The sequence below is a fragment of the Hyperolius riggenbachi genome, chromosome 5 (genome assembly GCF_040937935.1).
Source record: "Hyperolius riggenbachi isolate aHypRig1 chromosome 5, aHypRig1.pri, whole genome shotgun sequence".
Classification (NCBI taxonomy): Eukaryota; Metazoa; Chordata; class Amphibia; order Anura; family Hyperoliidae; genus Hyperolius; species Hyperolius riggenbachi.
The window spans coordinates 1,818,927-1,845,750 of NC_090650.1; the positions used below are offsets into that span (position 1 = coordinate 1,818,927).

At 52.1% G+C, this 26,824-nt stretch overlaps 1 protein-coding gene across 1 annotated transcript in view; it reads right to left on the reverse strand.

The window, feature by feature from the left end:
• CALCR (calcitonin receptor) overlaps nt 1–26,824 on the reverse strand; it is a 653,324-nt gene that overhangs the window by 53,306 nt on the left and 573,194 nt on the right. The window contains exon 9 of the mRNA XM_068238473.1: nt 1,902–1,962. Within this exon, the coding sequence (XP_068094574.1) occupies nt 1,902–1,962 (61 nt within the window). The remainder of the gene's footprint in view (nt 1–1,901; nt 1,963–26,824) is intronic.

Consider the following 26,824-nt stretch of genomic DNA (forward strand, 5'->3'; position numbering starts at 1 on the left):
GGGGAACGGTTTTTTCTTCTTGTGGTGTGATTGGCAGCAGGGGAGGGGGGAGGCAGGCAGTTAGGCACTGTCAAACAGGTAGTTGGAGGGGGGGGGGGGGGGGTAGGTGTCAGACAAGTAGTTTGTATGGTGGGTGGGCAGGAGTGGGGTTAGGCATCACCAGGTAGGTAGGTTTGTGTGTGTGTGTGTGGGGGGGGGGGGGGTTGTTTAAAGGAGTTATCAGGCATTTTTAATGAAATAAGTGCTACTTACCCGGGGCTTCCTCCAGCCCCACGCTCCCAGCATGTCCCTCGCAGCAGCTCTGCAGTCAGCCATTCGCTGCCGTTGCCTCCCAGTCCCCGGCGATGGCACCAGTCCGACCTGGATGTCGGCCTGTACTGCGCCTGTGCGAGCAGCACTGTCAATCACCGCCACGTGGACCGGAGTGTACTGCGCAGGCGCAGTAGTTCTGCGTCTGCACAGTACGCTCTGGTCCATGTGGCGGTGATTGACAGCGCCGCTCGCACAGGCGCAGTCGGCCTGACATCATCGCCGGGGGCTGGGAGGCAGCGGCAGCGAACAGCTGACTGCAGAGCTGCGGCAAGGGACATGCTGGGAGCTTGGGGCTGGACGAGCCCTGGGTAAGTAGCACTTATTTTCATAAAAAAAAAAGCCTGATAACTCCTTTATGGTTAGGCATCAGACACAGACAGGTAGATTGTGCGGAGAAATGGGGTTAGGCAAAGAGTGTGTGTGTGTGTGTGTGTGTGTGTGCGTGCGTGCGTGCGTGCGTGCGTGCGTGCGTGTGTCTGGGGCTGTTAGTCATCACAATTTGAAGATTTGCACACAAGAAAGATATGGCTTTGGGCTGGGGATGGCGTGAAACGGGCCTCTAGTTTGTGTTGTCCCCCCAGGCCAAAAGGTCCCAGTCCTCCCCTGACTGCAGTGCTCCTGAGTGACTTCAGCAGAGAATATGGGAGCTGGAGGACTGGCTCTACACAGACAAGGGTGACACGTCTAAGTTAGGAGCCGAAGTGGCCAAAATCAGCGGGGCAAGAGGGCTTTCCCTCAGACAGGCTATGTGGAGGGGGGGGAGGGGCTGGGGAAGGGGAGGGGCTATAAGGGAGGGGAAGTGGAAGAGGAGGGGCTATGGGAAAGAAAGAAGAGAGAGGAGGGGCAATGTGAAAGGTAGAGTGGAAGAGGAGGAGCTATGGGAAAGGGGGATGGGAGAGGAGGAGTGGCAAAGGGAAAGGGGAAGGAGTGGAGGTGGAGCTATGTGAAAAGGGGAGGGGGAGTAGGAGGGGTGATGGAGAGGGGGCGTAATACAGAGGAACACTGGGCACAATGTAAGGGCAGACGTATTGCACCTGTACATGCATCCAGCTATGCGGGGGGGTTGTGTGCTCTGTGTGACGCCTCCTGATAGGCTGGCCACTCCTCCAGTGAAAGCAGTCACTGAGTGTGACTCCTCCTCTTCTGGGGTCACCTGCTGGCCGGCCCTCGGTCACTGGGATTCAGTGCTATCAACAGAGTATGAGCAGTTAAAATTCACCACTAGGGATGCTGGGAAATGTAGTCCAGGAGATACGCTGGCTCCTCCCAACAGCTCTGCTGCATGGATAGTTCCACAGGGACAGAATTAGGAGGGTTAACAGCAAGATATTCCCAACCATCCTCAGGTATCTGCAAAGCATTCTCTTTTTTTTCTCTCTTTAGAAGCCAGCCAATCAGAGGAGGCTCAGGATGGCGTCTGGGCGATTTCCCAGGATCCCTTTATGTGTGGGGGGCGGGGTTACTAGAGCAATAAAATGAGATGTAATTATAGTCTGATAATAGATGCGCACGTGGGACCCCCCCCCCCCCATCACCCGCCGGTACTCACAGAGGCGTATTACCATTGATTGGAAGCCGCCATTACTCACTTGTCATTGAAGTACTTTGTCCTGGCGAAGGCGTGGATGGAGGTCGGAATGAGGGGAAACCCTGTGAGAGACGAGAGAATAGACGGGAGCTGAGCCAAGCACACACCATACAATTACAATCTGTTCTGAGGACATGGAATGCAGAGAGCAGCAATTTCCTGATGGCCGTTTAATGTGCGCGAGCTTCCGGAAATAAACAGAGCGGGGAGCAGTGATCAGCCTGCTAGCTGCGATCATGCCTGGCAAGCTGGTAAACAATCGGTATTTCTATGTACAGCGCTGTAATCTAGTGCGGCTCTGTACAGGGGACAGCTCTGTCACTGATACAATCGGTATCTCTATGTACAGCGCTGTGATCTAGTGCGGCTCTGTACAGGGGACAGCTCTGTCACTGATACAGCCGGTATCTCTATGTACAGCGCTGTGATCTAGTGCGGCTCTGTACAGGGGACAGCTCTGTCACTGATACATCCGGTATCTCTATGTACAGCGCTGTGATCTAGTGCAGCTCTGTACAGGGGACAGCTCTGTCACTGATACAGCCGGTATCTCTATGTACAGCGCTGTGATCTAGTTCGGCTCTGTACAGGGGACAGCTCTGTCACTGATACAGCCGGTATCTCTATGTACAGCGCTGTGATCTAGTGCGGCTCTGTACAGAGGACAGCTCTGTCACTGAAACAGCCGGTATCTCTATGTACAGCGCTGTGATCTAGTGCGGCTCTGTACAGGGGACAGCTCTGTCACTGATACAGCCGGTATCTCTATGTACAGCGCTGTGATCTAGTGCGGCTCTGTACAGGGGACAGCTCTGTCACTGATACAGCCGGTATCTCTATGTATAGCGCTGTGATCTAGTGCAGCTCTGTACAGGGGACAGCTCTGTCACTGATACACCCGCTATCTCTATGTACAGCGCTGTGATCTAGTGCGGCTCTGTACAGGGGACAGCTCTGTCACTGATACAATCGGTATCTCTATGTACAGCGCTGTGATCTAGTGCAGCTCTGTACAGGGGACAGCTCTGTCACTGATACAGCCGGTATCTCTATGTACAGCGCTGTGATCTAGTGCAGCTCTGTACAGGGGACAGCTCTGTCACTGATACAGCCGGTATCTCTATGTACAGCGCTGTGATCTAGTGCGGCGCTGTACAGGGGACAGCTCTGTCACTGATACATCCGGTATCTCTATGTACAGCGCTGTGATCTAGTGCGGCTCTGTACAGGGGACAGCTCTGTCACTGATACAGCCGGTATCTCTATGTACAGCGCTGTGATCTAGTGCGGCTCTGTACAGGGGACAGCTCTGTCACTGATACAGCCGGTATCTCTATGTACAGCGCTGTGATCTAGTGCGGCTCTGTACAGAGGACAGCTCTGTCACTGATACAGCCGGTATCTCTATGTACAGCGCTGTGATCTAGTGCGGCTCTGTACAGGGGACAGCTCTGTCACTGATACAGCCGGTATCTCTATGTACAGCGCTGTGATCTAGTGCAGCTCTGTACAGGGGACAGCTCTGTCACTGATACAGCCGGTATCTCTATGTACAGCGCTGTGATCTAGTGCAGCTCTGTACAGGGGACAGCTCTGTCACTGATACAGCCGGTATCTCTATGTACAGCGCTGTGATCTAGTGCAGCTCTGTACAGGGGACAGCTCTGTCACTGATACAGCCGGTATTTCTATGTACAGCGCTGTGATCTAGTGCGGCTCTGTACAGGGGACAGCTCTGTCACTGATACAGCCGGTATCTCTATGTACAGCGCTGTGATCTAGTGCGGCTCTGTACAGGGGACAGCTCGGTCACTGATACAGCCGGTATCTCTATGTACAGCGCTCTGATCTAGTGCAGCTCTGTACAGGGGACAGCTCTGTCACTGATACAGCCGGTATCTCTATGTACAGCGCTCTGATCTAGTGCAGCTCTGTACAGGGGACAGCTCTGTCACTGATACAGCCGGTATCTCTATGTACAGCGCTGTGATCTAGTGCAGCTCTGTATAGGGGACAGCTCTGTCACTGATACAGCCGGTATCTCTATGTACAGCGCTGTGATCTAGTGCGGCTCTGTACAGGGGACAGCTCTGTCACTGATACAATCGGTATCTCTATGTACAGCGCTGTGATCTAGTGCAGCTCTGTACAGGGGAGAGCTCTGTCACTGATACAGCCGGTATCTCTATGTACAGCGCTGTGATCTAGTGCGGCTCTGTACAGGGGACAGATCTGTCACTGATACAGCCGGTATCTCTATGTACAGCGCTGTGATCTAGTGCAGCTCTGTACAGGGGACAGCTCTGTCACTGATACAATCGGTATCTCTATGTACAGCGCTGTGATCTAGTGCAGCTCTGTACAGGGGACAGCTCTGTCACTGATACAGCCGGTATCTCTATGTACAGCGCTGTGATCTAGTGCAGCTCTGTACAGGGGACAGCTCTGTCACTGATACAATCGGTATCTCTATGTACAGCGCTGTGATCTAGTGCAGCTCTGTACAGGGGACAGCTCTGTCACTGATACAGCCGGTATCTCTATGTACAGCGCTGTAATCTAGTGCAGCTCTGTACAGGGGACAGCTCTGTCACTGATACAGCCGGTATCTCTATGTACAGCGCTGTGATCTAGTGCAGCTCTGTACAGGGGACAGCTCTGTCACTGATACAGCCGGTATCTCTATGTACAGCGCTGTGATCTAGTGCAGCTCTGTACAGGGGACAGCTCTGTCACTGATACAGCCGGTATCTCTATGTACAGCGCTGTGATCTAGTGCGGCTCTGTACAGGGGACAGCTCTGTCACTGATACAGCCGGTATCTCTATGTACAGCGCTGTGATCTAGTGCAGCTCTGTACAGGGGACAGCTCTGTCACTGATACAGCCGGTATCTCTATGTACAGCACTGTGATCTAGTGCAGCTCTGTACAGGGGACAGCTCTGTCACTGATACAGCCGGTATCTCTATGTACAGCACTGTGATCTAGTGCAGCTCTGTACAGGGGACAGCTCTGTCACTGATACATCCGGAATCTCTATGTACAGCGCTGTGATCTAGTGCAGCTCTGTACAGGGGACAGCTCTGTCACTAATACAGCCGGTATCTCTATGTACAGCGCTGTGATCTAGTGCAGCTCTGTACAGGGGACAGCTCTGTCACTGATACAGCCGGTATCTCTATGTACAGCGCTCTGATCTAGTGCAGCTCTGTACAGGGGACAGCTCTGTCACTGATACAGCCGGTATCTCTATGTACAGCGCTGTGATCTAGTGCAGCTCTGTACAGGGGACAGCTCTGTCACTGATACAGCCGGTATCTCTATGTACAGCGCTGTGATCTAGTGCAGCTCTGTACAGGGGACAGCTCTGTCACTGATACAGCCGGTATCTCTATGTACAGCGCTGTGATCTAGTGCAGCTCTGTACAGGGGACAGCTCTGTCACTGATACAGCCGGTATCTCTATGTACAGCGCTGTGATCTAGTGCGGCTCTGTACAGGGGACAGCTCTGTCACTGATACAGCCGGTATCTCTATGTACAGCGCTGTGATCTAGTGCGGCTCTGTACATGGGACAGCTCTGTCACTGATCCAGCCGGTATCTCTATGTACAGCGCTGTGATCTAGTGCAGCTCTGTACAGGGGACAGCTCTGTCACTGATACAGCCGGTATCTCTATGTACAGCGCTGTGATCTAGTGCAGCTCTGTACAGGGGACAGCTCTGTCACTGATACAGCCGGTATCTCTATGTACAGCGCTGTGATCTAGTGCGGCTCTGTACAGGGGACAGCTCTGTCACTGATACAGCCGGTATCTCTATGTACAGCGCTGTGATCTAGTGCAGCTCTGTACAGGGGACAGCTCTGTCACTGATACAATCGGTATCTCTATGTACAGCGCTGTGATCTAGTGCAGCTCTGTACAGGGGACAGCTCTGTCACTGATACAGCCGGTATCTCTATGTACAGCGCTGTGATCTAGTGCGGCTCTGTACAGGGGACAGCTCTGTCACTGATACAGCCGGTATCTCTATGTACAGCGCTGTGATCTAGTGCGGCTCTGTACAGGGGACAGCTCTGTCACTGATACAATCGGTATCTCTATGTACAGCGCTGTGATCTAGTGCGGCTCTGTACAGGGGACAGCTCTGTCACTGATACAGCCGGTATCTCTATGTACAGCGCTCTGATCTAGTGCAGCTCTGTACAGGGGACAGCTCTGTCACTGATACAGCCGGTATCTCTATGTACAGCGCTGTGATCTAGTGCAGCTCTGTATAGGGGACAGCTCTGTCACTGATACAGCCGGTATCTCTATGTACAGCGCTGTAATCTAGTGCAGCTCTGTACAGGGGACAGCTCTGTCACTGATACAGCCGGTATCTCTATGTACAGCGCTGTGATCTAGTGCAGCTCTGTACAGGGGACAGCTCTGTCACTGATACAGCCGGTATCTCTATGTACAGCGCTGTGATCTAGTGCGGCTCTGTACAGGGGACAGCTCTGTCACTGATACAGCCGGTATCTCTATGTACAGCGCTGTGATCTAGTGCAGCTCTGTACAGGGGACAGCTCTGTCACTGATACAGCCGGTATCTCTATGTACAGCTCTGGGATCTAGTGCGGCTCTGTACAGGGGACAGCTCTGTCACTGATACATCCGGTATCTCTATGTACAGCGCTGTGATCTAGTACGGCTCTGTACAGGGGACAGCTCTGTCACTGATACTGCCGGTATCTCTATGTACAGCGCTGTGATCTAGTGCAGCTCTGTACAGGGGACAGCTCTGTCACTGATACAGCCGGTATCTCTATGTACAGCTCTGGGATCTAGTGCGGCTCTGTACAGGGGACAGCTCTGTCACTGATACAGCCGGTATCTCTATGTACAGCGCTGTGATCTAGTGCTGCTCTGTACAGGGGACAGCTCTGTCACTGATACAGCCGGTATCTCTATGTACAGCGCTGTGATCTAGTGCAGCTCTGTATAGGGGACAGCTCTGTCACTGATACAGCCGGTATCTCTATGTACAGCGCTGTGATCTAGTACGGCTCTGTACAGGGGACAGCTCTGTCACTGATACTGCCGGTATCTCTATGCACAGCGCTGTGATCTAGTGCAGCTCTGTACAGGGGACAGCTCTGTCACTGATACAGCCGGTATCTCTATGTACAGCGCTGTGATCTAGTGCAGCTCTGTACAGGGGACAGCTCTGTCACTGATACAGCCGGTATCTCTATGTACAGCGCTGTGATCTAGTGCGGCTCTGTACAGGGGACAGCTCTGTCACTGATACAGCCGGTATCTCTATGTACAGCGCTGTGATCTAGTGCAGCTCTGTACAGGGGACAGCTCTGTCACTGATACAATCGGTATCTCTATGTACAGCGCTGTGATCTAGTGCAGCTCTGTACAGGGGACAGCTCTGTCACTGATACAGCCGGTATCTCTATGTACAGCGCTGTGATCTAGTGCGGCTCTGTACAGGGGACAGCTCTGTCACTGATACAGCCGGTATCTCTATGTACAGCGCTGTGATCTAGTGCGGCTCTGTACAGGGGACAGCTCTGTCACTGATACAATCGGTATCTCTATGTACAGCGCTGTGATCTAGTGCGGCTCTGTACAGGGGACAGCTCTGTCACTGATACAGCCGGTATCTCTATGTACAGCGCTCTGATCTAGTGCAGCTCTGTACAGGGGACAGCTCTGTCACTGATACAGCCGGTATCTCTATGTACAGCGCTGTGATCTAGTGCAGCTCTGTATAGGGGACAGCTCTGTCACTGATACAGCCGGTATCTCTATGTACAGCGCTGTAATCTAGTGCAGCTCTGTACAGGGGACAGCTCTGTCACTGATACAGCCGGTATCTCTATGTACAGCGCTGTGATCTAGTGCAGCTCTGTACAGGGGACAGCTCTGTCACTGATACAGCCGGTATCTCTATGTACAGCGCTGTGATCTAGTGCGGCTCTGTACAGGGGACAGCTCTGTCACTGATACAGCCGGTATCTCTATGTACAGCGCTGTGATCTAGTGCAGCTCTGTACAGGGGACAGCTCTGTCACTGATACAGCCGGTATCTCTATGTACAGCTCTGGGATCTAGTGCGGCTCTGTACAGGGGACAGCTCTGTCACTGATACATCCGGTATCTCTATGTACAGCGCTGTGATCTAGTACGGCTCTGTACAGGGGACAGCTCTGTCACTGATACTGCCGGTATCTCTATGTACAGCGCTGTGATCTAGTGCAGCTCTGTACAGGGGACAGCTCTGTCACTGATACAGCCGGTATCTCTATGTACAGCTCTGGGATCTAGTGCGGCTCTGTACAGGGGACAGCTCTGTCACTGATACAGCCGGTATCTCTATGTACAGCGCTGTGATCTAGTGCTGCTCTGTACAGGGGACAGCTCTGTCACTGATACAGCCGGTATCTCTATGTACAGCGCTGTGATCTAGTGCAGCTCTGTATAGGGGACAGCTCTGTCACTGATACAGCCGGTATCTCTATGTACAGCGCTGTGATCTAGTACGGCTCTGTACAGGGGACAGCTCTGTCACTGATACTGCCGGTATCTCTATGCACAGCGCTGTGATCTAGTGCAGCTCTGTACAGGGGACAGCTCTGTCACTGATACAGCCGGTATCTCTATGTACAGCGCTGTGATCTAGTGCAGCTCTGTACAGGGGACAGCTCTGTCACTGATACAGCCGGTATCTCTATGTACAGCGCTGTGATCTAGTGCGGCTCTGTACAGGGGACAGCTCTGTCACTGATACAGCCGGTATCTCTATGTACAGCGCTGTGATCTAGTGCAGCTCTGTACAGGGGACAGCTCTGTCACTGATACAATCGGTATCTCTATGTACAGCGCTGTGATCTAGTGCAGCTCTGTACAGGGGACAGCTCTGTCACTGATACAGCCGGTATCTCTATGTACAGCGCTGTGATCTAGTGCAGCTCTGTACAGGGGACAGCTCTGTCACTGATACAGCCGGTATCTCTATGTACAGCGCTGTGATCTAGTGCAGCTCTGTACAGGGGACAGCTCTGTCACTGATACAGCCGGTATTTCTATGTACAGCGCAGTGATCTAGTGCGGCTCTGTACAGGGGACAGCTCTGTCACTGATACAGCCGGTATCTCTATGTACAGCGCTGTGATCTAGTGCGGCTCTGTACAGGGGACAGCTCTGTCACTGATACAGCCGGTATCTCTATGTACAGCGCTCTGATCTAGTGCAGCTCTGTACAGGGGACAGCTCTGTCACTGATACAGCCGGTATCTCTATGTACAGCGCTGTGATCTAGTGCAGCTCTGTATAGGGGACAGCTCTGTCACTGATACAGCCGGTATCTCTATGTACAGCGCTGTAATCTAGTGCAGCTCTGTACAGGGGACAGCTCTGTCACTGATACAGCCGGTATCTCTATGTACAGCGCTGTGATCTAGTGCAGCTCTGTACAGGGGACAGCTCTGTCACTGATACAGCCGGTATCTCTATGTACAGCGCTGTGATCTAGTGCGGCTCTGTACAGGGGACAGCTCTGTCACTGATACAGCCGGTATCTCTATGTACAGCGCTGTGATCTAGTGCAGCTCTGTACAGGGGACAGCTCTGTCACTGATACAGCCGGTATCTCTATGTACAGCTCTGGGATCTAGTGCGGCTCTGTACAGGGGACAGCTCTGTCACTGATACAGCCGGTATCTCTATGTATAGCGCTGTGATCTAGTGCAGCTCTGTACAGGGGACAGCTCTGTCACTGATACAGCCGGTATCTCTATGTACAGCGCTGTGATCTAGTGCAGCTCTGTACAGGGGACAGCTCTGTCACTGATACAGCCGGTATCTCTATGTACAGCGCTGTGATCTAGTGCAGCTCTGTACAGGGGACAGCTCTGTCACTGATACAGCCGGTATCTCTATGTACAGCGCTGTGATCTAGTGCAGCTCTGTGAGGGGACAGCTCTGTCACTGATACAGCCGGTATCTCTATGTACAGCGCTGTGATCTAGTACGGCTCTGTACAGGGGACAGCTCTGTCACTGATACAGCCGGTATCTCTATGTATAGCGCTGTGATCTAGTGCAGCTCTGTACAGGGGACAGCTCTGTCACTGATACAGCCGGTATCTCTATGTACAGCGCTGTGATCTAGTGCGGCTCTGTACAGGGGACAGCTCTGTCACTGATACAGCCGGTATCTCTATGTACAGCGCTGTGATCTAGTGCAGCTCTGTACAGGGGACAGCTCTGTCACTGATACAGCCGGTATCTCTATGTACAGCGCTGTGATCTAGTCCGGCTCTGTACAGAGGACAGCTCTGTCACTGATACAGCCGGTATCTCTATGTACAGCGCTGTGATCTAGTGCAGCTCTGTACAGGGGACAGCTCTGTCACTGATACAGCCGGTATCTCTATGTACAGCGCTGTGATCTAGTGCAGCTCTGTACAGGGGACAGCTCTGTCACTGATACAATCGGTATCTCTATGTACAGCGCTGTGATCTAGTGCGGCTCTGTACAGGGGACAGCTCTGTCACTGATACAATCGGTATCTCTATGTACAGCGCTGTGATCTAGTGCAGCTCTGTACAGGGGACAGCTCTGTCACTGATACAGCCGGTATCTCTATGTACAGCACTGTGATCTAGTGCAGCTCTGTACAGGGGACAGCTCTGTCACTGATACAGCCGGTATCTCTATGTACAGCGCTGTGATCTAGTGCGGCTCTGTACAGGGGACAGCTCTGTCACTGATACAGCCGGTATCTCTATGTACAGCGCTGTGATCTAGTGCGGCTCTGTACAGGGGACAGCTCTGTCACTGATACAGCCGGTATCTCTATGTACAGCGCTGTGATCTAGTGCGGCTCTGTACAGGGGACAGCTCTGTCACTGATACAGCCGGTATCTCTATGTACAGCGCTGTGATCTAGTGCGGCTCTGTACAGGGGACAGCTCTGTCACTGATACAGCCGGTATCTCTATGTACAGCGCTGTGATCTAGTGCAGCTCTGTACAGGGGACAGCTCTGTCACTGATACATCCGGTATCTCTATGTACAGCGCTGTGATCTAGTGCAGCTCTGTACAGGGGACAGCTCTGTCACTGATACAGCCGGTATCTCTATGTACAGCGCTGTGATCTAGTGCAGCTCTGTACAGGGGACAGCTCTGTCACTGATACAGCCGGTATCTCTATGTACAGCGCTGTGATCTAGTGCTGCTCTGTACAGGGGACAGCTCTGTCACTGATACAATCTGTATCTCTATGTACAGCGCTGTGATCTAGTGCAGCTCTGTACAGGGGACAGCTCTGTCACTGATACAGCCGGTATCTCTATGTACAGCGCTGTGATCTAGTGCAGCTCTGTACAGGGGACAGCTCTGTCACTGATACAGCCGGTATCTCTATGTACAGCGCTGTGATCTAGTGCGGCTCTGTACAGGGGACAGCTCTGTCACTGATACAGCCGGTATCTCTATGTACAGCGCTGTGATCTAGTGCAGCTCTGTACAGGGGACAGCTCTGTCACTGATACAGCCGGTATCTCTATGTACAGCGCTGTGATCTAGTGCGGCTCTGTACAGGGGACAGCTCTGTCACTGATACAGCCGGTATCTCTATGTACAGCGCTGTGATCTAGTGCGGCTCTGTACAGGGGACAGCTCTGTCACTGATACAGCCGGTATCTCTATGTACAGCGCTGTGATCTAGTGCGGCTCTGTACAGGGGACAGCTCTGTCACTGATACAGCCGGTATCTCTATGTACAGCGCTGTGATCTAGTGCGGCTCTGTACAGGGGACAGCTCTGTCACTGATACAGCCGGTATCTCTATGTACAGCGCTGTGATCTAGTGCAGCTCTGTACAGGGGACAGCTCTGTCACTGATACAGCCGGTATCTCTATGTACAGCGCTGTGATCTAGTGCAGCTCTGTACAGGGGACAGCTCTGTCACTGATACAATCGGTATCTCTATGTACAGCGCTGTGATCTAGTGCGGCTCTGTACAGAGGACAGCTCTGTCACTGATACAGCCGGTATCTCTATGTACAGCTCTGTGATCTAGTGCGGCTCTGTACAGGGGACAGCTCTGTCACTGATACAATCGGTATCTCTATGTACAGCGCTGTGATCTAGTGCAGCTCTGTACAGGGGACAGCTCTGTCACTGATACAGCCGGTATCTCTATGTACAGTGCTGTGATCTAGTGCAGCTCTGTACAGGGGACAGCTCTGTCACTGATACAATCGGTATCTCTATGTACAGCGCTGTGATCTAGTGCAGCTCTGTACAGGGGACAGCTCTGTCACTGATACAGCCGGTATCTCTATGTACAGCACTGTGATCTAGTGCGGCTCTGTACAGGGGACAGCTCTGTCACTGATACAGCCGCTATTTCTATGTACAGCGCTGTGATCTAGTGCGGCTCTGTACAGGGGACAGCTCTGTCACTGATAAAGCCGGTATCTCTATGTACAGCGCTGTGATCTAGTGCGGCGCTGTACAGGGGACAGCTCTGTCACTGATACAGCCGGCATCTCTATGTACAGCGCTGTGATCTAGTGCGGCTCTGTACAGGGGACAGCTCTGTCACTGATACATCCGGTATCTCTATGTACAGCGCTGTGATCTAGTGCGGCGCTGTACAGGGGACCGCTCTATCACTGATACAATCGGTATCTCTATGTACAGCGCTGTGATCTAGTGCGGCTCTGTACAGGGGACAGCTCTGTCACTGATACAGCCGGTATCTCTATGTACAGCGCTGTGATCTAGTGCAGCTCTGTACAGGGGACAGCTCTGTCACTGATACAGCCGGTATCTCTATGTACAGCGCTGTGATCTAGTGCGGCTCTGTACAGGGGACAGCTCTGTCACTGATACAGCCTGTATCTCTATGTACAGCGCTGTGATCTAGTGCGGCTCTGTACAGGGGACAGCTCTGTCACTGATACAGCCGGTATCTCTATGTACAGCACTGTAATCTAGTGCAGCTCTGTACAGGGGACAGCTCTGTCACTGATACAGCCGGTATCTCTATGTACAGCGCTGTGATCTAGTGCAGCTCTGTACAGGGGACAGCTCTGTCACTGATACAGCCGGTATCTCTATGTACAGCGCTGTGATCTAGTGCAGCTCTGTACAGGGGACAGCTCTGTCACTGATACAGCCGGTATCTCTATGTACAGCGCTGTGATCTAGTGCGGCTCTGTACAGGGGACAGCTCTGTCACTGATACAGCCGGTATCTCTATGTACAGCGCTGTGATCTAGTGCAGCTCTGTACAGGGGAGAGCTCTGTCACTGATACAGCCGGTATCTCTATGTACAGCACTGTGATCTAGTGCAGCTCTGTACAGGGGACAGCTCTGTCACTGATACAGCCGGTATCTCTATGTACAGCGCTGTGATCTAGTGCAGCTCTGTACAGGGGACAGCTCTGTCACTGATACAGCCGGTATCTCTATGTACAGCGCTGTGATCTAGTGCAGCTCTGTACAGGGGACAGCTCTGTCACTGATACAGCCGGTATCTCTATGTACAGCGCTGTGATCTAGTGCAGCTCTGTACAGGGGAGAGCTCTGTCACTGATACAGCCGGTATCTCTATGTACAGCGCTGTGATCTAGTGCGGCGCTGTACAGGGGACAGCTCTGTCACTGATACAATCGGTATCTCTATGTACAGCGCTGTGATCTAGTGCAGCTCTGTACAGGGGACAGCTCTGTCACTGATACAGCCGGTATCTCTATGTACAGCGCTGTGATCTAGTGCAGCTCTGTACAGGGGACAGCTCTGTCACTGATACAGCCGGTATCTCTATGTACAGCGCTGTGATCTAGTGCAGCTCTGTACAGGGGACAGCTCTGTCACTGATACAATCGGTATCTCTATGTACAGCGCTGTGATCTAGTGCAGCTCTGTACAGGGGACAGCTCTGTCACTGATACAATCGGTATCTCTATGTACAGCGCTGTAATCTAGTGCAGCTCTGTACAGGGGACAGCTCTGTCACTGATACAGCCGGTATCTCTATGTACAGCGCTGTGATCTAGTGCAGCGCTGTACAGGGGACAGCTCTGTCACTGATACAATCGGTATCTCTATGTACAGCGCTGTGATCTAGTGCAGCTCTGTACAGGGGACAGCTCTGTCACTGATACAGCCGGTATCTCTATGTACAGCGCTGTGATCTAGTGCGGCTCTGTACAGGGGACAGCTCTGTCACTGATACAATCGGTATCTTTATGTACAGCGCTGTGATCTAGTGCAGCTCTGTACAGGGGACAGCTCTGTCACTGATACAATCGGTATCTCTATGTACAGCGCCGTGATCTAGTGCGGCTCTATACAGGGGACAGCTCTGTCACTGATACAGCCGGTATCTCTATGTACAGCGCTGTGAGCTAGTGCGGCTCTGTACAGGGGACAGCTCTGTCACTGATACAATCGGTATCTCTACGTACAGCGCTGTGATCTAGTGCAGCTCTGTACAGGGGACAGCTCTGTCACTGATACAGCCGGTATCTCTATGTACAGCGCTGTGATCTAGTGCGGCTCTGTACAGGGGACAGCTCTGTCACTGATACAGCCGGTATCTCTATGTACAGCGCTGTGATCTAGTGCAGCTCTGTACAGGGGACAGCTCTGTCACTGATACAGCCGGTATCTCTATGTACAGCGCTGTGATCTAGTACAGCTCTGTACAGGGGACAGCTCTGTCACTGATACAGCCGGTATCTCTATGTACAGCGCTGTGATCTAGTGCGGCTCTGTACAGGGGACAGCTCTGTCACTGATACAGCCGGTATCTCTATGTACAGCGCTGTGATCTAGTGCGGCTCTGTACAGGGGACAGCTCTGTCACTGATACAGCCGGTATCTCTATGTACAGCGCTGTGATCTAGTGCGGCTCTGTACAGGGGACAGCTCTGTCACTGATACAGCCGGTATCTCTATGTACAGCGCTGTGATCTAGTGCAGCTCTGTACAGGGGACAGCTCTGTCACTGATACAGCCGGTATCTCTATGTACAGCGCTGTGATCTAGTGCGGCTCTGTACAGGGGACAGCTCTGTCACTGATACAGCCGGTATCTCTATGTACAGTGCTGTGATCTAGTGCAGCTCTGTACAGGGGACAGCTCTGTCACTGATACAATCGGTATCTCTATGTACAGCGCTGTGATCTAGTGCAGCTCTGTACAGGGGACAGCTCTGTCACTGATACAGCCGGTATCTCTATGTACAGTGCTGTGATCTAGTGCAGCTCTGTACAGGGGACAGCTCTGTCACTGATACAGCCGGTATCTCTATGTACAGCGCTGTGATCTAGTGCAGCTCTGTACAGGGGACAGCTCTGTCACTGATACAATCAGTATTTCTATGTACAGCGCTGTGATCTAGTGCGGCTCTGTACAGGGGACAGCTCTGTCACTGATACAGCCGGTATCTCTATGTACAGTGCTGTGATCTAGTGCGGCTCTGTACAGGGGACAGCTCTGTCACTGATACAGCCGGTATTTCTAAGTACAGCGCTGTGATCTAGTGCAGCTCTGTACAGGGGACAGCTCTGTCACTGATACAGCCGGTATCTCTATGTACAGCGCTGTGATCTAGTGCGGCTCTGTACAGGGGACAGCTCTGTCACTGATACAGCCGGTATCTCTATGTACAGCGCTGTGATCTAGTGCAGCTCTGTACAGGGGACAGCTCTGTCACTGATACAGCCGGTATCTCTATGTACAGCACTGTGATCTAGTGCGGCTCTGTACAGGGGACAGCTCTGTCACTGATACAGCCGGTATCTCTATGTACAGCGCTGTGATCTAGTGCGGCTCTGTACAGGGGACAGCTCTGTCACTGATACAGCCGGTATCTCTATGTACAGCGCTGTGATCTAGTGCAGCTCTGTACAGGGGACAGCTCTGTCACTGATACAGCCGGTATCTCTATGTACAGTGCTGTGATCTAGTGCGGCTCTGTACAGGGGACAGCTCTGTCACTGATACAGCCGGTATCTCTATGTACAGCTCTGTGATCTAGTGCGGCTCTGTACAGGGGACAGCTCTGTCACTGATACAGCCGGTATCTCTATGTACAGCGCTGTGATCTAGTGCGGCTCTGTACAGGGGACAGCTCTGTCACTGATACAGCCGGTATCTCTATGTACAGCGCTGTGATCTAGTGCGGCTCTGTACAGGGGACAGCTCTGTCACTGATACAATCGGTATCTCTATGTACAGCGCTGTGATCTAGTGCTGCTCTGTACAGGGGACAGCTCTGTCACTGATACAGCCGGTATCTCTATGTACAGCGCTGTGATCTAGTGCGGCTCTGTACAGGGGACAGCTCTGTCACTGATACAGCCGGTATCTCTATGTACAGCGCTGTAATCTAGTGCAGCTCTGTACAGGGGACAGCTCTGTCACTGATACAGCCGGTATCTCTATGTACAGCACTGTGATCTAGTGCAGCTCTGTACAGGGGACAGCTCTGTCACTGATACAGCCGGTATCTCTATGTACAGTGCTGTGATCTAGTGCAGCTCTGTACAGGGGACAGCTCTGTCACTGATACAGCCGGTATCTCTATGTACAGCGCTGTGATCTAGTGCGGCTCTGTACAGGGGACAGCTCTGTCACTGATACTGCCGGTATCTCTATGTACAGCGCTGTGATCTAGTGCGGCTCTGTACAGAGGACAGCTCTGTCACTGATACAGCCGGTATCTCTATGTACAGCGCTGTGATCTAGTGCGGCTCTGTACAGGGGACAGCTCTGTCACTGATACTGCCGGTATCTCTATGTACAGCGCTGTGATCTAGTGCGGCGCTGTACAGGGGACAGCTCTGTCACTGATACAGCCGGTATCTCTATGTACAGCGCTGTGATCTAGTGCGGCTCTGTACAGGGGACAGCTCTGTCACTGATACAGCCGGTATCTCTATGTACAGCGCTGTGATCTAGTGCGGCTCTGTACAGGGGACAGCTCTGTCACTGATACAATCAGTATTTCTATGTACAGTGCTGTGATCTAGTGCAGCGCTGTACAGGGGACAGCTCTGTCACTGATACAGCCGGTATCTCTATGTACAGCGCTGTGATCTAGTGCGGCTCTGTACAGGGGACAGCTCTGTCACTGATACAGCCGGTATCTCTATGTACAGCGCTGTGATCTAGTGCGGCTCTGTACAGGGGACAGCTCTGTCACTGATACAGCCGGTATCTCTATGTACAGCGCTGTGATCTAGTGCGGCTCTGTACAGGGGACAGCTCTGTCACTGATACAATCGGTATCTCTATGTACAGCGCTGTGATCTAGTGCAGCTCTGTATAGGGGACAGCTCTGTCACTGATACAGCCGGTATCTCTATGTACAGCGCTGTGATCTAGTGCGGCTCTGTACAGGGGACAGCTCTGTCACTGATACAGCCGGTATCTCTATGTACAGCGCTGTGATCTAGTGCGGCTCTGTACAGGGGACAGCTCTGTCACTGATACAGCCGGTATCTCTATGTACAGCGCTGTGATCTAGTGCAGCTCTGTACAGGGGACAGCTCTGTCACTGATACAGCCGGTATCTCTATGTACAGCGCTGTGATCTAGTGCAGCTCTGTACAGGGGACAGCTCTGTCACTGATACAATCGGTATTTCTATGTACAGCGCTGTGATCTAGTGCAACTCTGTACAGGGGACAGCTCTGTCACTGATACAATCGGTATTTCTATGTACAGTGCTGTGATCTAGTGCAGCTCTGTACAGGGGACAGCTCTGTCACTGATACAATCGGTATCTCTATGTACAGCGCTGTGATCTAGTGCAGCTCTGTACAGGGGACAGCTCTGTCACTGATACAGCCGGTATATCTATGTACAGCGCTGTGATCTAGTGCGGCTCTGTACAGGGGACAGCTCTGTCACTGATACAGCCGGTATCTCTATGTACAGCGCTGTGATCTAGTGCGGCTCTGTACAGGGGACATCTCTGTCACTGATACAGCCGGTATCTCTATGTACAGCGCTGTGATCTAGTGCGGCTCTGTACAGGGGACAGCTCTGTCACTGATACAGCCGGTATCTCTATGTACAGCGCTGTGATCTAGTGCGGCTCTGTACAGGGGACAGCTCTGTCACTGATACAGCCGGTATCTCTATGTACAGCGCTGTGATCTAGTGCAGCTCTGTACAGGGGACATCTCTGTCACTGATACAGCCGGTATCTCTATGTACAGCGCTGTGATCTAGTGCGGCTCTGTACAGGGGACAGCTCTGTCACTGATACAGCCGGTATCTCTATGTACAGCACTGTGATCTAGTGCAGCTCTGTACAGGGGACAGCTCTGTCACTGATACAGCCGGTATTTCTATGTACAGCGCTGTGATCTAGTGCGGCTCTGTACAGGGGACAGCTCTGTCACTGATACAGCCGGTATCTCTATGTACAGCGCTGTGATCTAGTGCAGCTCTGTACAGGGGACAGCTCTGTCACTGATACAGCCGGTATCTCTATGTACAGCGCTGTGATCTAGTGCGGCTCTGTACAGGGGACAGCTCTGTCACTGATACAATCGGTATTTCTATGTACAGCGCTGTGATCTAGTGCAGCTCTGTACAGGGGACAGCTCTGTCACTGATACAATCGGTATCTCTATGTACAGCGCTGTGATCTAGTGCGGCTCTGTACAGGGGACAGCTCTGTCACTGATACAGCCGGTATCTCTATGTACAGTGCTGTGATCTAGTGCAGCGCTGTACAGGGGACAGCTCTGTCACTGATACAGCCGGTATCTCTATGTATAGCGCTGTGATCTAGTGCGGCTCTGTACAGGGGACAGCTCTGTCACTGATACAGCCGGTATCTCTATGTACAGCGCTGTGATCTAGTGCAGCTCTGTACAGGGGACAGCTCTGTGACTGATACAATCGGTATCTCTATGTACAGCGCTGTGATCTAGTGCAGCTCTGTACAGGGGACAGCTCTGTCACTGATACAATCGGTATCTCTATGTACAGCGCTGTGATCTAGTGCGGCTCTGTACAGGGGACAGCTCTGTCACTGATACAGCCGGTATCTCTATGTACAGCGCTGTGATCTAGTGCAGTTCTGTACAGGGGACAGCTCTGTCACTGATACAATCGGTATCTCTATGTACAGCGCTGTGATCTAGTGCGGCTCTGTACAGGGGACAGCTCTGTCACTGATACAGCCGGTATCTCTATGTACAGCGCTGTGATCTAGTGCAGCTCTGTACAGGGGACAGCTCTGTCACTGATACAATCGGTATCTCTATGTACAGCGCTGTGATCTAGTGCAGCTCTGTACAGGGGACAGCTCTGTCACTGATACAATCGGTATCTCTATGTACAGCGCTGTGATCTAGTGCAGCTCTGTACAGGGGACAGCTCTGTCACTGATACAATCGGTATCTCTATGTACAGCGCTGTGATCTAGTGCGGCTCTGTACAGGGGACAGCTCTGTCACTGATACAGCCGGTATCTCTATGTACAGCGCTGTGATCTAGTGCGGCTCTGTACAGGGGACAGCTCTGTCACTGATACAATCGGTATCTCTATGTACAGCGCTGTGATCTAGTGCAGCTCTGTACAGGGGACAGCTCTGTCACTGATACAATCGGTATCTCTATGTACAGCGCTGTGATCTAGTGCAGCTCTGTACAGGGGACAGCTCTATCACTGATACAATCGGTATCTCTATAGACAGCGCTGTGATCTAGTGCAGCTCTGTACAGGGGACAGCTCTGTCACTGATACAATCGGTATCTCTATGTACAGCGCTGTGATCTAGTGCGGCTCTGTACAGGGGACAGCTCTGTCACTGATACAATCGGTATCTCTATGTACAGCGCTGTGATCTAGTGCAGCTCTGTACAGGGGACAGCTCTGTCACTGATACAGCCGGTATCTCTATGTACAGCGCTGTGATCTAGTGCAGCTCTGTACAGGGGACAGCTCTGTCACTGATACAATAGGTATTTCTATGAACAGCGCTGTGATCTAGTGCAGCACTGTACAGAGGACAGCTCTGTCACTGATACAGCCGGTATTTCTATGTACAGTGCTGTGATCTAGTGCAGCTCTGTACAGAGGACAGCTCTGTCACTGATACAGCCGGTATCTCTATGTACAGCGCTGTGATCTAGTGCGGCTCTGTACAGGGGACAGCTCTGTCACTGATACAGCCGGTATCTCTATGTACAGCGCTGTGATCTAGTGCGGCGCTGTACAGGGGACAGCTCTGTCACTGATACAATCGGTATCTCTATGTACAGCGCTGTGATCTAGTGCAGCTCTGTACAGGGGACAGCTCTGTCACTGATACAGCCGGTATCTCTATGTACAGCGCTGTGATCTAGTGCAGCTCTGTACTTGGGACAGCTCTGTCACTGATACAGCCGGTATCTCTATGTACAGCGCTGTGATCTAGTGCAGCTCTGTACAGGGGACAGCTCTGTCACTGATACATCCGGAATCTCTATGTACAGCGCTGTGATCTAGTGCAGCTCTGTACAGGGGACAGCTCTGTCACTGATACAGCCGGTATCTCTATGTACAGCGCTGTGATCTAGTGCAGCTCTGTACAGGGGACAGCTCTGTCACTGATACAATCGGTATCTCTATGTACAGCGCTGTGATCTAGTGCAGCTCTGTATAGGGGACAGCTCTGTCACTGATACAGCCGGTATTTCTATGTACAGCGCTGTGATCTAGTGCGGCTCTGTACAGGGGACAGCTCTGTCACTGATACAGCCGGTATCTCTATGTACAGCGCTGTGATCTAGTGCGGCTCTGTACAGGGGACAGCTCTGTCACTGATACAGCCGGTATCTCTATGTACAGCGCTGTGATCTAGTGCGGCTCTGTACAGGGGACAGCTCTGTCACGGATACAGCCGGTATCTCTATGTACAGCGCTGTGATCTAGTGCGGCTCTGTACAGGGGACAGCTCTGTCACTGATACAGCCGGTATCTCTATGTACAGCGCTGTGATCTAGTGCGGCTCTGTACAGGGGACAGCTCTGTCACTGATACAGCCGGTATCTCTATGTACAGCGCTGTGATCTAGTGCTGCTCTGTACAGGGGACAGCTCTGTCACTGATACAGCCGGTATCTCTATGTACAGCGCTGTGATCTAGTGCTGCTCTGTACAGGGGACAGCTCTGTCACTGATACAGCCGGTATCTCTATGTACAGCGCTGTGATCTAGTGCAGCTCTGTACAGGGGACAGCTCTGTCACTGATACAGCCGGTATCTCTATGTACAGCGCTGTGATCTAGTGCAGCTCTGTACAGGGGACAGCTCTGTCACTGATACAGCCGGTATCTCTATGTACAGCGCTGTGATCTAGTGCAGCTCTGTACAGGGGACAGCTCTGTCACTGATACAGCCGGTATCTCTATGTACAGCGCTGTGATCTAGTGCGGCTCTGTACAGGGGACAGCTCTGTCACTGATACAGCCGGTATCTCTATGTACAGCACTGTGATCTAGTCCGGCTCTGTACAGGGGACAGCTCTGTCACTGATACAGCCGGTATCTCTATGTACAGCGCTGTGATCTAGTGCAGCTCTGTATAGGGGACAGCTCTGTCACTGATACAGCCGGTATCTCTATGTATAGCGCTGTGATCTAGTGCGGCTCTGTACAGGGGACAGCTCTGTCACTGATACAGCCGGTATCTCTATGTACAGCACTGTGATCTAGTGCAGCTCTGTACAGGGGACAGCTCTGTCACTGATACAGCCGGTATCTCTATGTACAGCGCTGTGATCTAGTGCAGCTCTGTACAGGGGACAGCTCTGTCACTGATACAATCGGTATCTCTATGTACAGCGCTGTGATCTAGTGCAGCTCTGTACAGGGGACAGCTCTGTCACTGATACAATCGGTATCTCTATGTACAGCGCTGTGATCTAGTGCGGCTCTGTACAGGGGTCAGCTCTGTCACTGATACAGCCGGTATCTCTATGTACAGCGCTGTGATCTAGTGCAGCTCTGTACAGGGGACAGCTCTGTCACTGATACAATCGGTATCTCTATGTACAGCGCTGTGATCTAGTGCAGCTCTGTACAGGGGACAGCTCTGTCACTGATACAATCGGTATCTCTATGTACAGCGCTGTGATCTAGTGCGGCTCTGTACAGGGGACAGCTCTGTCACTGATACAATCGGTATCTCTATGTACAGCGCTGTGATCTAGTGCAGCTCTGTACAGGGGACAGCTCTGTCACTGATACAGCCGGTATCTCTATGTACAGCGCTGTGATCTAGTGCAGCTCTGTACAGGGGACAGCTCTGTCACTGATACAATCGGTATCTCTATGTACAGCGCTGTGATCTAGTGCGGCTCTGTACAGGGGACAGCTCTGTCACTGATACAGCCGGTATCTCTATGTACAGCGCTGTGATCTAGTGCGGCTCTGTACAGGGGACAGCTCTGTCACTGATACAGCCGGTATCTCTATGTACAGCGCTGTGATCTAGTGCGGCTCTGTACAGGGGACAGCTCTGTCACTGATACAGCCGGTATCTCTATGTACAGCGCTGTGATCTAGTGCGGCTCTGTACAGGGGACAGCTCTGTCACTGATACAATCGGTATTTCTATGTACAGCGCTGTGATCTAGTGCGGCTCTGTACAGGGGACAGCTCTGTCACTGATACAGCCGGTATCTCTATGTACAGCGCTGTGATCTAGTGCAGCTCTGTACAGGGGACAGCTCTGTCACTGATACAGCCGGTATCTCTATGTACAGCGCTGTGATCTAGTGCAGCTCTGTACAGGGGACAGCTCTGTCACTGATACAGCCGGTATCTCTATGTACAGCGCTGTGATCTAGTGCGGCTCTGTACAGGGGACAGCTCTGTCACTGATACAGCCGGTATCTCTATGTACAGCGCTGTGATCTAGTGCAGCTCTGTACAGGGGACAGCTCTGTCACTGATACAATCGGTATCTCTATGTACAGCGCTGTGATCTAGTGCAGCTCTGTATAGGGGACAGCTCTGTCACTGATACAGCCGGTATCTCTATGTACAGTGCTGTGATCTAGTGCAGCTCTGTACAGGGGACAGCTCTGTCACTGATACAGCCGGTATCTCTATGTACAGCGCTGTGATCTAGTGCAGCTCTGTACAGGGGACAGCTCTGTCACTGATACAGCCGGTATCTCTATGTACAGCGCTGTGATCTAGTGCGGCTCTGTACAGGGGACAGCTCTGTCACTGATACAGCCGGTATCTCTATGTACAGCGCTGTGATCTAGTGCAGCTCTGTACAGGGGACAGCTCTGTCACTGATACAGCCGGTATCTCTATGTACAGCGCTGTGATCTAGTGCAGCTCTGTACAGGGGACAGCTCTGTCACTGATACAGCCGGTATCTCTATGTACAGCGCTGTGATCTAGTGCGGCTCTGTACAGGGGACAGCTCTGTCACTGATACAGCCGGTATCTCTATGTACAGCGCTGTGATCTGGTGCGGCTCTGTACAGGGGACAGCTCTGTCACTGATACAGCCGGTATCTCTATGTACAGCGCCGTGATCTAGTGCGGCTCTGTACAGGGGACAGCTCTGTCACTGATACAGCCGGTATCTCTATGTACAGCACCGTGATCTAGTGCGGCTCTGTACAGGGGACAGCTCTGTCACTGATACAGCCGGTATCTCTATGTACAGCGCTGTGATCTAGTGCGGCTCTGTACAGGGGACAGCTCTGTCACTGATACAGCCGGTATCTCTATGTACAGCGCTGTGATCTAGTGCGGCTCTGTACAGGGGACAGCTCTGTCACTGATACAGCCGGTATCTCTATGTATAGCGCTGTGATCTAGTGCGGCTCTGTACAGGGGACAGCTCTGTCACTGATACAGCCGGTATCTCTATGTACAGCGCTGTGATCTAGTGCGGCTCTGTACAGGGGACAGCTCTGTCACTGATACAGCCGGTATCTCTATGTACAGCGCTGTGATCTAGTGCGGCTCTGTACAGGGGACAGCTCTGTCACTGATACATCCGGTATCTCTATGTACAGCGCTGTGATCTAGTGCGGCTCTGTACAGGGGACAGCTCTGTCACTGATACATCCGGTATCTCTATGTACAGCGCTGTGATCTAGTGCAGCTCTGTACAGGGGACAGCTCTGTCACTGATACAGCCGGTATCTCTATGTACAGCGCTGTGATCTAGTGCAGCTCTGTACAGGGGACAGCTCTGTCACTGATACAGCCGGTATCTCTATGTACAGCGCTGTGATCTAGTGCAGCTCTGTACAGGGGACAGCTCTGTCACTGATACAGCCGGTATCTCTATGTACAGCGCTGTGATCTAGTGCAGCTCTGTACAGGGGACAGCTCTGTCACTGATACAGCCGGTATCTCTATGTACAGCGCCGTGATCTAGTGCGGCTCTGTACAGGGGACAGCTCTGTCACTGATACAATCGGTATCTCTATGTACAGCGCTGTGATCTAGTGCAGCTCTGTACAGGGGACAGCTCTGTCACTGATACAGCCGGTATCTCTATGTACAGCGCTGTGATCTAGTGCGGCTCTATACAGGGGACAGCTCTGTCACTGATACAGCCGGTATCTCTATGTACAGCGCTGTGATCTAGTGCAGCTCTGTACAGGGGACAGCTCTGTCACTGATACAATCGGTATCTCTATGTACAGCACTGTGGTCTAGTGCAGCTCTGTACAGGGGACAGCTCTGTCACTGATACAATCGGTATCTCTATGTACAGCGCTGTGATCTAGTGCGGCTCTGTACAGGGGACAGCTCTGTCACTGATACAATCGGTATCTCTATGTACAGCGCTGTGATCTAGTGCGGCTCTGTACAGGGGACAGCTCTGTCACTGATACAATCGGTATCTCTATGTACAGCGCTGTGATCTAGTGCAGCTCTGTATAGGGGACAGCTCTGTCACTGATACAATCGGTATTTCTATGTACAGCGCTGTGATCTAGTGCGGCTCTGTACAGGGGACAGCTCTGTCACTGATACAGCCGGTATCTCTATGTACAGCGCTGTGATCTAGTGCGGCTCTGTACAGGGGACAGCTCTGTCACTGATACAGCCGGTATCTCTATGTACAGCGCTGTGATCTAGTGCAGCTCTGTACAGGGGACAGCTCTGTCACTGATACAATCGGTATCTCTATGTACAGCGCTGTGATCTAGTGCAGCTCTGTACAGGGGACAGCTCTGTCACTGATACAATCGGTATATCTATGTACAGCGCTGTGATCTAGTGCGGCTCTGTACAGGGGACAGCTCTGTCACTGATACAGCCGGTATCTCTATGTACAGCACTGTGATCTAGTGCAGCTCTGTACAGGGGACAGCTCTGTCACTGATACAGCCGGTATCTCTATGTACAGCGCTGTGATCTAGTGCGGCTCTGTACAGGGGACAGCTCTGTCACTGATACAATCGGTATCTCTATGTACAGCGCCGTGATCTAGTGCGGCTCTGTACAGGGGACAGCTCTGTCACTGATACAATCGGTATCTCTATGTACAGCGCCGTGATCTAGTGCTGCTCTGTACAGGGGACAGCTCTGTCACTGATACAATCGGTATCTCTATGTACAGCGCTGTGATCTAGTGCAGCTCTATGTACAGCGCTGTGATCTAGTGCGGCTCTGTACAGGGGACAGCTCTGTCACTGATACAATCGGTATCTCTATGTACAGCGCTGTGATCTAGTGCAGCTCTGTACAGGGGACAGCTCTGTCACTGATACAGCCGGTATCTCTATGTACAGCGCTGTGATCTAGTGCGGCTCTGTACAGGGGACAGCTCTGTCACTGATACAGCCGGTATCTCTATGTACAGCGCTGTGATCTAGTGCGGCTCTGTACAGGGGACAGCTCTGTCACTGATACAATCGGTATCTCTATGTACAGCGCTGTGATCTAGTGCGGCGCTGTACAGGGGACAGCTCTGTCACTGATACAGCCGGTATCTCTATGTACAGCGCTGTGATCTAGTGCAGCTCTGTACAGGGGACAGCTCTGTCACTGATACAATCGGTATCTCTATGTACAGCGCTCTGATCTAGTGCAGCTCTGTACAGGGGACAGCTCTGTCACTGATACAATCGGTATCTCTATGTACAGCGCTCTGATCTAGTGCAGCTCTGTACAGGGGACAGCTCTGTCACTGATACAGCCGGTATCTCTATGTACAGCGCTGTGATCTAGTGCAGCTCTGTACAGGGGACAGCTCTGTCACTGATACAATCGGTATCTCTATGTACAGCGCTGTGATCTAGTGCGGCGCTGTACAGGGGACAGCTCTGTCACTGATACAGCCGGTATCTCTATGTACAGCGCTGTGATCTAGTGCAGCTCTGTACAGGGGACAGCTCTGTCACTGATACAATCGGTATCTCTATGTACAGCGCTCTGATCTAGTGCAGCTCTGTACAGGGGACAGCTCTGTCACTGATACAGCCGGTATCTCTATGTACAGCGCTGTGATCTAGTGCAGCTCTGTACAGGGGACAGCTCTGTCACTGATACAATCGGTATCTCTATGTACAGCGCTGTGATCTAGTGCGGCTCTGTACAGGGGACAGCTCTGTCACTGATACAGCCGGTATCTCTATGTACAGCGCTGTGATCTAGTGCAGCTCTGTACAGGGGACAGCTCTGTCACTGATACAGCCGGTATCTCTATGTACAGCGCTGTGATCTTGTGCGGCTCTGTACAGGGGACAGCTCTGTCACTGATACAGCCGGTATCTCTATGTACAGCGCTGTGATCTAGTGCAGCTCTGTACAGGGGACAGCTCTGTCACTGATACAGCCGGTATCTCTATGTACAGCACTGTGATCTAGTGCGGCTCTGTACAGGGGACAGCTCTGTCACTGATACA